The sequence below is a fragment of the Merops nubicus genome, unplaced genomic scaffold (assembly GCF_000691845.1).
Source record: "Merops nubicus isolate BGI_N331 unplaced genomic scaffold, ASM69184v1 scaffold11241, whole genome shotgun sequence".
Taxonomy (NCBI): domain Eukaryota; kingdom Metazoa; phylum Chordata; class Aves; order Coraciiformes; family Meropidae; genus Merops; species Merops nubicus.
In genome coordinates this window covers 53,944-67,656 of record NW_008587615.1, presented here as the reverse complement: position 1 = coordinate 67,656, position 13,713 = coordinate 53,944, and the positions used below count along the sequence as shown (strand labels likewise).

The following is a 13,713-nucleotide window of genomic DNA, read 5'->3' as shown; positions in this document are numbered from 1 at the left end:
TGAGGGAAAGACAAGCTGTGCCAAGAGGTTCACAGGGCTCTTAAAAACTCTAATTCCTTCAGTTTTCAATTCCTACAACAAGGTTTTTCAGAAAAAAAGTTATTTGGATCAATACAATAGAGCTATAAAAATGAAAAGAGAAGCCCAGAAGATGACAGCTTTGCTTCCAGTCAGTATCACCCATACTGAGCAGTAAGTGCAGAGCCCAGATGGTTGTACAGAAGCTCTTGAATTTGAAATTGAGACCAAAACAGAGATAGCTGACAGAAACACAGAAAAGATGCGAGTTGTCTGAAGAAACACACAAGCTTCATAACTGAACAAAATCATTTTCAATAACCATCCAAAATAACAAATCCTTTAATAATGCTTAAAATAACAATTTGGACTTCTAAAGCATTTTTCAAATGATGATCTCAAACAGTCTGCAAATATTTGTAGCTTATTATTTTTTTTATTTTTACTTTAATAACACTCCTACTATAGTCAACACTCCATTTAACAAGAAGTAGTGGTAGAAGAAAGTTTATGTGAAGGTTGAACAGCCAGTCCACCTAGCCCAAGAGATGGGTTCAGGAACACAGACTCAAGTCTATGCTGTTACCAGACCAAACTTTCTAACACTCCCTGTATGCAAAGCTCCATGAACTATTGGAGGAGGGAAGGGACAAGAAGTATTCACTAACTGCTTTTCAACAACAGGTATGACTTGCTGTGCTGAGGGAAAAACAAAAATTAAAAGAATCCTCAAGGGTCCCTCCCACCAGCTCAAGCAAGCTGTGATGAGTCTTCTTGTGTTCCCCCAACCGTCCTCTCTCATCCTCCTGCAAAAACCACCCCCTGACACAGCAAGTGACTGCTCCTTCTTCCACTTAATAGCATACTGTAGAAGTGGACTGGAATTGATCTCATTTCATCATTACTTTCATTGTGAAACATGTAAGGAATAATGTTGTACCACTACACCATGAGATTTTTTTTTTTAAATGTTTTCATTATGGTTTTTCACTTCTATGAACACATCTCTTGACAAGAAAGAATAGTTCAGCCAATAAAGTAGATGGTGAAAATTACCAGTAAAGAGGTTTATGCTCTCAATAGCTTTTATGGAGTTTATTGATGACTACAACACTTTCTTCAAAGTCAATCTTGTTTCTGTTAATAACTTTCTGAGAAAGATCCCTGTTTTCTACTCTTACAGCTTCTCTGCGTGTGTCCTGTATTTGGAACGTTTGCTGCCATCCCTCCTTTACCTGAACTATTTGTCTGCATTGTTTTGTACTGTTTTGTGTTCTAACTCAATCCTCTCTTTTGCTTTACATATTTTTTCCTTTCATCCTATATTTATATAATTGTTTTGCATATTTTTATCCTATGCTTTCCCTCTCTCTACTCATTAGGAGCACAAAGGTCAACTCAAAATTATTAAATTACGGTCTTTCGAAACGTATCTAGGGACCACAATTGTAAGTGATGAACAAACACTGTCCAAAGCACTGCAAGGATAGCTCTGAACATCTAAATCCTTCATGCACAGTTTAATGACAAATGAGCATTTCATACCAGTTTTGTACAAGGAAGTCAACCAGATGGAGAGAGGTTTGGTCAGCAGTCCGGACTGCTAAGTGAAGTGCTGTTTCACCCGGCTCCTAAACACAGGTAAACGTAAGTTAGATTTCTGTGGTTTATTTTTGCAAAGCTTACAATATCAGACTTACTGATATGTATGTCACTCACTCTCTTACAGCAAGTCTTTCAGCAGAAAAATATTATTAGGCAATTATGATGAAAACAGTTCCTGCCTTTCTGACCTCTAAAAGACACCATGTGCTTCATCAGAGTTTCTGAGACCACAGCCTTCTCAAAAAAAGTCTTTGTTTTTTCATAGCTGGATGGAACAACCCTGAGAAGCCTTTAACCATTTTGGCTACAAGTAACTAAAAGGGATTCTGTCAAGGAATACTGACTGAGTCTGCAGTACTTGTTGCTTCATGACACCTTGGTGAGCACCAAGCAAAAAGAAGCATTAAAAATATTGCTTCCTGATGTTCAGGAGAACCTCCTGTGCTTCAGTCTGTGCCCACTGTCTCTGGTCCTGTTCACTGAGCACCACTGCAAAGAGCCTGTCTCTGTCATCTTTGCAGGTTGAACATCCACATCCCCCAGCCTTTCCTCATACACCAGGTGCCCCAGGCTCTCAAACATCTCTGTGGCCTTTCACTGCACTCTCTCCAGTATGTGCAAGCCTCCTGCACTGGGGAGCCCAGAACTGCAGCCAGCACTCCAGCTGTGGCCTCACCAGTGTGCAGTCCACAGGAAGGAAGGACCCCACCCCTTGACCTGCTGGCAGTACTGTGTCCAGTGCAGCCTGGGATACCATCAGCCTCCTCTGCCACACGGGCACACTGCTGGCTCATGTTCAGCTTGGCATTCACCAGGACCCCCAGGCCTTTTTCTGCAAAGCTGCTTTCCAGCTGGGTGGTTCCCAGCATACATTCCTGCCCAGATATAGGACTTCTCCTTGTTCAATGTCAAATTAATCACACTTCACTTTTTTATATGTATAACAAGTGCATTAATGGTTTTAAATGAAAATATAAGTGCTGTTTTAATTCAGTTCAAAAGGTGCATGAGAAATTAAGCTAAAACCAGATTTCCTTAACTCCTATTGATCATAAAAGGCAATTTAACAAAAGAAGTGCATTACAAGACACACATTTAAAGTCACAGCTTTATAAAAAATACAACTTTACTAATAATCAGTGAACTTACAGTGGAGAATGCTGCTGCAAATGTCCTAACTGCAGACTACATTTCAGTGGGTGTTCATACCTTCCCAGGTATTGCAGACTGCAATAGCTGAGAAATGCTATGGAGCTAATTCTGTGTTTGTTGACTGCTACAGCTGACAAATACAGGAAGTTCACCTTGTAGTTAGAGAATCTGTAATGTGTTTCCATGATAAGCACTCTCTGCTACAGCAAGTGCTAATTCTATATTGAACTTGCTCCCTCCACTCAATACAGACAGGCACTCTGTCCTTTGCCAAGGTAGCTGTCTTCACAGAACTTGTTGAAAATATTCTCTGAGATCTCTCCAAGTTGAGTTGAAAAATGGGAGAAAACATTGCTGACCACATGGTTACACAGCATCAGTTATGTATAAAAACAGGTTATGTTGCTCTTGAGCAACATTTCTACATGGATACTTGAGGTAAACCTGGACTGATTTTAAAAAAAAAATGCTACTGACTTCAGAAGGAATAAGAAATATTCAGAACATTATTACAAGAATAAATATCTCCCCTTCCTGGATGAAAGAGATTGTACTTCTGTAAATGTTTCATCAGAAGCTGTGAAGGCACCAGATGTACTCTTCCCTCATACAGAGACTTACGGACAGTCAATAATGTTACTTCAGCAGCTACTTTAAAAGCAGATATGATACTGTCTGTGGTATCAGGCAACCATGGCTCAATAAGTCAAGGCCCCCCCCTGTGCCTTTTCCTAAAAGAAACATTCTGCAGAGCAGGTCCTTTGTGACACACTGTAGTTGCACCTAGAACAGGGTAGAATGTGGCTACTGTCTTTCACATTCCTCCAGACCAACTGAGGACAACAGATGCAATCATCTTTCCCTCCCCACAAGGATGCACACTGAGAAAACTGAACCCCCACCATTCTCATTTGTTGTACTGCTTGTTTTAGCATATAAAGTAGCAGCCCAGGGTCCTGGATACTTTACAAACACACAGTATTTAAAACACTCTGCTTTGTTTACCTGAGAAGCTTACCTGTCCAGGCTCCAACAGTGGCTCCATCAGCTCTACCCCCTCTGCATAGACTTGAATTAGTGCAAGTAAATCCCTGGATTTGACAGCCTCAAGTAATTCATTCAGCTTAGCTGCTGCAGATGCACAAGTCTTCCTAGAGAACTTATGATCTACATATTTAGCAGTGATAAATTCTTTACGTGCAGTCCTGTGGGGTGTGAAAATGGAGCTTGGTTTAGAAATTTTAAGGAAAATGGGTCAATGATTTAAATTTAAAATCACCTTGCCTAGCTTAGGAGCCGAGAAGGAAAGAGAAGAGCTAACAGATAGAGATGGTGTTATTAATTATTAGAATGCATGTCTTTCTTGCAAATGAGCCCAAACGAAGGTACTTATTCAGTTTTATCCTGCCTTCTCATTACATACAAAAATTTCTCTGACCCCAGGATCTAGGATCAAATTAAAAACAAAGCCTGAAGTGTGATTTCTCATGGAAACATATTTACACATTAAAAACAGGATAAGCATGAAAAGCATGCTAAAAAACAGGATAACAGAAAAAATATCAATTAATCTATAAAATAGCATAATAGGTTTAAAGGTCTTCTTTTGCAAACCCACATCTGTTATGCTCTCTGTGCAATGCCTGTGCCATGCCTGTGCCAGGGAGAAGAAAAAGCCCATCACCATCTCCAGACAGTACCTAAGGTAGCCTCATTTAGTCCAACTGTGTTCATCATGGAAGGTGTGCTACAAAATTCAAAACCATGCAAGACTGAAAATAATGAATCTTGGAAACTAAACTTGGAAGTTTTCCCCACTGAGAAGGTAGGGCAGTTAAAATGTGACTACACATCAAGAAAATCCACAGAGTAAAAACCTCATCTTCTGTCATCCTAGCCCTTCTCCAGCTTGGCTACTGTTTAAGACATTTTGCTTCACATATATATTTATTCCACAGTAAACTTAAAGAAATTAAAGATTCAAAACTTACATATCACTTGATGGACTGGGTTTAGGTGAAGGACTAGGCAAATTCCCTTCCATAATATCATTAAAACTAGTATTTCCTACATTCTTGGCCAGCTGCAAAAAGAAAAAAACAAACAAACAAACAACAAATATATATGTGGGCTTTTTTTTGAGTCTAACAGCAACCTAAAAACTGGACCACAAATGTGCATTCTCCTCACTATTAATAAAAGGTGGAAATCACAGGATTGAAAAATTAAAGCATGATGATTAGATTTATATATAAAGCAATTAAAACTTATTTTCAAGTGTGAATCTGTCATCCCATAATTTGTACAATAGGCTTCACAGTCACAGCTAATTATTTGTATTTCAGAACTATTTGCCTTTAATATAAAAAAAAAAAAAAATAGGAACTAGTAGCCATGAACACTGAAATGGTGCTAATATGCTGGAAGGAAGCTATTTTTTGGAAAGATGCTCAGAACTACTTCATAGTCATGCTTAATAAAATTCGATTTAAATGAATAGTAACTTTGAGAACAACTGAAGATATAAAAAAGAGTACTAGGGCTAATGTTCAACTTGTTTAACATTGCCAGAATTGCCTTCTAGCTTCTCTCCATTTTTCCATACAGTATTTATGTAACAAATGTCTTCTCACAGGCCAAACATAGCTGGGGAGATAAACTTCCTGTAACAGGGTGGGGGCTTTTTGTTTGTATTTTTTTTTTTCCTTCAATGTTACAGGGTTTCTTGCATCAAATTAAAAGATTCATCCAACATTTTTCTGTCAATATTAGCAATGGTCATTCTCACTTGTCAAGTTACATTCACTTTCAGTTTTTTAATCACATGAGATTCTACACTGTTCTGATTTAGGGTCAAGATGAACTAATAACACACAACATTCTGATGGCACTCATCACAATGGATGGCAATATTTGTTCTGAAAAACCTCAGGACTATGAGAAGTAACAAGTGGTCAAAAGCATCAACATTACCTAACAGTAAAAACCCTCCCACAGGGTACAAGATACATACAAAAATAAGGAGAAGACATTGTGCAAAATCTGTATCTTGAAAAAAATTAGCTGTAAATTATACACCTGAACGTTTAATATATGTAGGTCAGCATTTGCCTAAAAAAAAAAATAAATAATCCAAATGAAAGAAACTTACCAAGAGTTCAGACGTTCCTAATTTGTCTAATTCCAAAGACTGGATTCGAGAAATATGGACACCCATTTCTCTGTGTATTCCAGAACACTCAATGCAGGTTAAAATGCCCAAATTGGTTGACAGCCATGTTGGATCTGTAGAATTGAAAAGCAGAATATTTAATCAAAGTCCAAGGAAAGGTTTTCAATGGTGTTAAGAGATCCCAGTGTATTCTGAAATGATTCCTCATTTAAAGGTTTAACAAATAGAAATAAACTAAGAATATTCCATACTTTTCTCCAAATTGCAGTGTGAATTTAGCCACAAATTGTTACCAACAGAATTAAGTTTTTCAGATTTAGGAGCATTCCCGAAGGCACTGAATTTAGACATAAAAATCCATACTGAATGACTGTATTTGAATACATTTAGGATTTATTTCTTGTAGAAAGTAAGGCTTTTGTTTCCTGTTTTTAAAAGGAACAGATCTCCTAAATTCTACTGCTGGCAACCACTGAAGTTTTAATCTTTACTTCTTAAATTTCAAATAGTCTTTCTTCATAAAAGACTAACCATAGCATTTTCCAATATGTAAAACAATAGTATATTGTAGAACATTTAAGGCACACTGGCTAGTCCAGGAAAAAAAAAATGCTGTCAAGGAGATCTGCATGTAATGTTCAAATAGATCTTATGCTATTTAAGCTACATAAGAAGCAAGACCAGTTTTTAAGGAAAAGAAAATGCTCCATATTTTGTACAGATACACGTCTTCAAATCAATCTCTTCCTTGATCTTAAACACTAACCAATAAAGCATTTAGTCAAGAATTTTAAAGCAGCAAGCTGGGGTGCAGACACAACAAAGCTTAAAACTTCACTTCAAATTTAAAGATGGATGAGAACAGTAATCTGAAGTTTCTGTAGGTTTTACATGATGAAATAATTGAATGAACGAATTCCAGCATGAGAATCTGACATGAGTATATTCCACTTGGTATTTCTTGGTATTTATCTAGGTATTTCTTATTTGGATCAGTTTTGTGTCAGTGAGCATCTTCAAGACACATACTATCTACTCAGTCCCAAATGAATGGCAGCTTCTTGAAGTGTCTCTTTAGACGTGAAGGCTGTAACATCTGCCAGCTACCAGATTGATTCAGCACTTCTGTGGCAAGCTGACTCTTCTCAGGCTCTGAGTGACATACAGCTGCCCTGTGACTCTGTACTTCTGGAGATACAATCTGATAGGATTCCAACTCTGGGTCTCATTCTTTGTACAAGACTACTCATTCCACTTCTGAATATTTTTGATCCTGCAACTCCAGTAGTCTCATGCCAAGATAAAACCTCAGAGGAAGATCCAGGCCAGGTCAATTTTTTCCACAATCATTGTCTAAGCATTACTCACTTCTACTTAGTAGCATGCACAGGATCAGTGATGCCAAGCAACTTCCATTCAAGTGCAACAAGCATCTAGAGACAGTGCAACAAGAACAGTTCAAACTCCAGAGGGGCTTGAACTGCTGGAAGTAAGCACAGACAACACACAAAAATATTTTAGTGAATTAAATGGAACTAACGTACAAAAGTCATATTTGTTCTTTTAAAAACAGGTTGAAGACTGATCAACGCATCACTTAGAAAATTAGTTTGCACTCTACAAACACTTCTTTAAAGAAATTATTTTGCTCCCAACAAGAAGTTGATGACATTAACAAAGTGAGATACCTGGTGAGCCACAATCACAACAGACTTCATTTCCGGGTAATCTCTGTATGTCATCAATAATGGCTTTTGTCAGATCCTCTAAACTGTTTTCCCCTGTGCTCTGCTCTCCACGGAATGCCATATTTAATGCTTCTTCTTTGCTGTTAGTCAATACTGATATCCATCTAGCACAAGATAAAGACCTTAATGAAGACCTGCATTTGCAAATACAAGTTAATCTATAAACTGTAGACAGCTTGGCAGGAACAAAATATTAGTGGGAACGTAGGGAAGGATTGTCTTGTGGGACAGACAGAGTGGGGAAAAAGTGGAAGACAGAAAGATCTGAGAAAAGGTAAGGAAGAATGAGAAAAGGCAAAGAGTCTTAATTCTGAAGTCCCTCTGGTAAACAATAAAGCCAAGGCAGTACAGTTCTCAGGTTCCTCAAACAACCAGAAGCTGTGGAAGAGAAAGGGTGAGATTAAGCTCCTGTAAATTTAACTGCTTTAAAAGTAGGTCCCCAAGATCTTCCTGAAGTCTATCCTATTTTTCAAGGGGAAAATTATAACCACTACTTCCTCCAGCGTGCACCACTCTCTTCATAGAGCAGACAGTAGGCACACTTTGGAATGTGTTGATGTCTCAAAACGCAGGTCCCAGTGCACTGTAATGTCCAAACTAATGAAAACTGCCAGGGCAACAAGCAGGGCAGGGAAGAGGAGATGGCAGGAGAGTAACAGTATTCATAGAAATTGGAAAATTTCAAGAGCAACTGCTGACTGCAACAAATCAAGACTCTTTAATCATATTTTCAGGCACTAGTTCCTCCCAACCACTATGCAACTTTTTTTTTTTTTTCTCCATGATGACGTTTTAATTAAAAGCAAACAAAAAATCCTCTCAGTGGCTGCTGCCCTACAAGTAGAAGTAAAGAGAGGAAAGAAGTTATACTAAGGACAAGCATCTTGCAGATGCAGTGTTACCTAATGTAGAAATAGAGCCAGTTAAAAAAAAATCTTCCCAGGTATAGTGCTTTTAGACAGTTTTAGATATATTTCAAATACACATTTTTTTACACATCAGTGTTTTAAATTGGCAGAGTCCTCCTGTTTACAATATCCAAATTATCTCCAAACAAAAATCTTCTGAAATGTGCTAAAATGGCTACAGTCATCTAAACAAACTAAGAATTTCAGACTGGAAGTCATAATTTCTCACTGAAATAAGAATGCAAAAATAAAGTTTAAAGGCTTTCAGAGGGAAATGTATGTATATAATCTTGCAATAGAACTGGTATATGGGCACTTTAGATTATATACTTCATAAACATATGGGTTTTAAATTGTTTACAGGCAAAGAATAATCTGGGAACTTGTACTTGAAAGAAAATACTTCAAAAATTATTGAAAAATCAACCTTAAAAATAAAAGATCTGAAAACAAATTTGCTCCATAGTTTACATGCTAAACACAGTATGTTTACATTAAGATATCTGTCTCTAGTTCTATGATAACATATAAAAACCCACACTAGATGGCATTCTTCTGCAATTTTTCTGATGAAATCCAGTGTTATTAAAAAGAGGCAGCATTTTCTTGCTTCTAATATTACAGTAACTTTTGGTTAAACACACAGAGTTAAATAATCATTAAAATCAGACAGACAACATTTATTCTGACATTTGTTGACAATTTCTTTCAGGGTTACAATTTGATTAGTTTGTTAAAAAGGCAGAATTTGAATAAAACTCAACTATGCAGTAACAATTAAAAAATTATTAGATGCAATTAAAATAAACACAACATGACTGAGCCAGCTGTTAGTTTAATACAGATTTCCTTCCATATTAGGAGTTTCTAAGAGCAATAACTTAGTTTGGTTGCATTTCCTCAGTTAGAAGGAACCCTCTGTCCCAGGCTGCATGTCATGGGTGTCACCTGTGAGACTGTCAGAGCAGGAGACACCCCAGAGTCAGCTCTTCCCAGACATCAGCACCAGGGCCCATTCAACACAAGCACAGTAGCAGACACATTCTTAATGACTGGTGCTTTATACACAAGAAGTTCCCATTGGGTCACCAGGACTTCCTGGCAGGCTATGCTCTCAAGAATAAACACTTCAAGACAGTAAATATATTAATTCAATGTCAACAGCCAACTGACTTATGATTGCTATTTTTATTTTTCTTATCTGTACTAGTATTTCCCCCCCCTTTATTTTATAATACCATCAGTGTCACACTAACAGTCAAAAAGCTTCTGGTAATAATTAAGTGTTCTTTCAAATAATTTTAAAGTTACTCAAGTCTTACAGAACTGCTTTGTCTTCTAATACAATAAGACAGGTTGACCGATCTTATATTACATTTTTTTTTTCTGGATTTCTGCAGTTTCTTATAATCCTTTAAGGCATTTGGATTGCTGGAGATGCCCATTTTTTAGGAAACTCAGGAGGCTAAATAAAAATCTGGCATCATGGGTGACTTCTGGATCCAATCAAGGAGGCAGAAGTAATCATTCATCTCAGGTGAACTAGACTATCACCCATATTCCTGTCATTTTTTTTTTCAGTATTTCTAAATCAATAAAAGCTCCCCTACAGTAACAATGAGTCTAATAGGGTTTTTTTGGTTTGCAATAAAAATTTCTCAGTATCTTCTGAAAATTGCTATTGCAACATTGTTTTTTCCAGCTAAATGTATAAACAGAAGAAAAGTATAATATTTTTCAAATATATAGGAACGATTTCTTTCTACAGAAAAAGCAACAGATAGCATCAAGGCTTTCCCATCAATTTCTCCCAAAGTAAAAAATGCGTGAAGACTGCTGCTGAACACTAGACTAAAGTTAGATGTGTGTTACGTCATAACAAAATTTCTGAATCTAGCTCTTTTATAATCCAGGGATTTCCTATGGAAATGGATATACTCTTGACCTTCAAAAAGAGGATAGAAAAAAACTTAAAAGCACATGTCTGGACTATGTTTGGCTCTATCCACAACTAACAAAAAGTAGAAAGCATCTGTTATTGTATATGTTACAAATAATCTGGTTAATTTAGAGAGCTGAAGCTGTTTCATATATGATACTTATAAATATATATGTATACACACACCTACACTGACACACTTCCCCCGCCCCCATACACTGTACTTCATCCACTAGAGAAACTCATAATCCACTGAGAAATTTGAAGGACAGCCAAGCAGTAATTAAAGGTCAACAGACAGCTGGCTGGATGAAAATCAAGAAATGTACTGAACTAAAGGAAATATTTGAGGGGAATCAGTAATAAGCCTATAACAGAACATAGGCTTCAGTGAGTTGTATGTTAAACTATCTGCTTTTTAAAATTATTAAGTAGTTTCAGGAGCTATTTATCAAAGCAATTTAAAGTGATCATTAGGAAGATGTGTCCCAGGTCGGTTAAAACCAGACCATAAAGAAATGCATCTTGCTTTTTTCTTTAGACTTAAGTCTGGAAGGAAAGCCTTTTGAATATCTGTTTATGTGTTTCTTTTTCAATTGGTGCACAAACAATACGAGACAGAACAGAAGCAGCACTAAAACTGGGTGGACAAAACACAAGATGGAGAAGGAAGTCAAGACAGAGGCACACAGACAAGTCAAGTGGAAATTGGAACAAGAGTATGACAACTGAGGAGCTACATCCATAGTTCCTGCAGAACACTCTTAAATCAGTAAGGTTGGAAGCCTAAGGATGCTGTTTGTATGACACCTTAGATAATAAAGCTGTTTAGGACCTGTTCAGTGGCTGCACAAGAAAAACAGAACATTTGGTTATATTGTGGTTTTTCATCAACACATTAACAGTAACAAACTGGTTCATGAGCTTCAATTAACTAAAGATATTGCAGAAATTTTCCTAAAGAAAAAAGAAAGTAAGTTTCCATGTGCATCTTGAGGTACACATCATCACTTGGGTCACATGTGATCTTCTGAAACACAACACTTGCCTGAGTGGCACTACAATACCTTTTTGTTGGTGGATTACAGTGCCAATACAGGCAAAATAGAGTTAGCAACTATTAGTTTGTCTACATGTATTCCAGCACTTGGATGCAAATAATGTTTCAAGCTACATGAAACTTCTTATACTTGCAGCAACATAAAAATATTCCAGTACAAGTAATTTTCTTAGCCACTAGGCTTTAAAGTGACAAGACTTCAGTGGTAAATAAATGGGAACTATAGTTCTAATGAGAAATAAAACTGGCCTGAATTCCAAAACAGTCCAAGAGGCATCCAACTGAACTAAATTTATTGATCTACCATTCATAAGAATTAACCTACTAAGGTATTCTCCCCCTTCCTCATGTGTTAAGACCAATAAAAAAAAGAACCAAACCCAAAAAACTTTACCTTTTAAACCAACAAATGTAGCAAAAACTAATTTATGGCAGAGACACAAAAACTTCTGACTCATCCAGTGCATTACTGATCAGAAATAAGAGTTATTTTCTTCTTGATTAAGAACCTTGCTGGAACAATTAAGTTCCAGAGGGAACACAGTAAGCATGACCATTAAGTCAGTACTCTACAAGCCAACATAAAGCTGGGGAAGACCCTGGAAGGAAACGGCTGCATGACAAAGAACTCTCCAGCCTTCCTATATCATTCATGCCTTCCAACATTGAACTGTCAATGCCACTGCCTCCCAACATGATGGAACAACTGAACTACCCTACAAACATTCCCCGTACCTTTAAAATACACGTGGAGCAACACAGTCTACCATTAGAATCTGGGCATGTAACAAAAGAGCAAAACAGTGCTGAGGAAGGAGGCAGCCTGGAAGGCTCAGGCCCTCTTCACTAGTAACTCTATTCCTAGAATTGCCAAGTGATGAGCCTAAGATTGTGATGTTCCACACAGCACATGTTTGATGGCACCAAGAGCAACATTCAGGAGTGAAAAGAAATGGTACATGGTTGTCAAGACAAGAAAAAAGTAAATAATCTGGCTGGAGACATGCATTAATGATGCAAGTTACTGGATTCTGGAGTAGAGAGATCTCAAAGAGATCTGCTTTGTTGTTTATTTCTAGGTGTACGGTAGAAAATATACATAACCTGTTAATATTTTCAATGTGTTACATGGAGATCTTTTATCTATTTATTATTTTTAATATGAGGGAAAAAGTAGGATCAGGAGGAAAAGTAGGAACTGCAAAAGAGGGCTGACACAGAAGATTTAAGAATTTAAAAGTATTTCATTTGAACCCTAATAACCTGAATGGGTTGTTGGTTGGTTGGGTTGGGTTTATATTCTGGTTTTGGTTTAAATGTTACAAGGTTTTCAAAGAGCCCTGTGGCGTGGCACAGATTAGTTTACATTTATAGAGTCACAACAGCAGAAAAAACAGACACTAGGCACTACTTCTGCATTTACTGAGAAAACAACAACTGCTTCCACACGTGATTTTATACACCTCTACTGGCAAAACAGACTTGAAAAAATGTAAACATTCTTACGCTACGTATTCCTGTTCATCTTCTGCTTGAAAGTGGTATGTTCTGTTATCTGAAATAAATAAATACATCTTTTTCATTTGGCATGTGGTAACTTTCTAAATATCTACATATTTATTACTAAAACCTATCTGGCCACCGAAGCCTTTAAAAGCAACTGCTCTTAATCAGCAATATTACTGATTTAGTCATAACTATGGAGAACAAACCTAAAAGTAAACACAGAAAGATCCAATTGTGAATTTTTATTTACATCAAATGTATGTATCTTAAAAGACTTATGTTTAGAAATATTAAGAAAAACAAGCTTATCAATCAAATTTTGCCCTTCTGATGTCAGATCTGAAACATAACTAGCAGAAAAGGGCAAAATGAATTTGTTTCTATTGTATACTTATCCCTCTGCATTAAGAAACTTTTAGTAACCAAAGGATGAGACCTGAACCGTGTATTATCCCCCACATTCAAAGGTTTTGAATGTTGGTTTCATACTATATATGTAAAGACTGAAAAGAGTAAGTTGACTCATGGATTTCAAAGGCGTTTTAGAATCAGATTGGATACAAATACCTGCTATTCAAGATCAAAAGGGGAAGAAGGGAAATCAC

The 13,713-nt window shown here is 36.9% G+C and overlaps 1 protein-coding gene across 1 annotated transcript in view; it reads right to left on the bottom strand.

The window, feature by feature from the left end:
• Positions 1–13,713, bottom strand: part of LOC103781274 (arf-GAP with SH3 domain, ANK repeat and PH domain-containing protein 1-like) — a gene marked incomplete at both ends in the record, with an annotated part of 63,491 nt that overhangs the window by 19,895 nt on the left and 29,883 nt on the right. Inside the window, 6 exon segments of the mRNA XM_008948983.1 lie at positions 1,564–1,649; positions 3,794–3,980; positions 4,767–4,858; positions 5,927–6,060; positions 7,636–7,799; positions 13,109–13,157. Of these exon segments, the coding sequence (XP_008947231.1) occupies positions 1,564–1,649; positions 3,794–3,980; positions 4,767–4,858; positions 5,927–6,060; positions 7,636–7,799; positions 13,109–13,157 (712 nt within the window).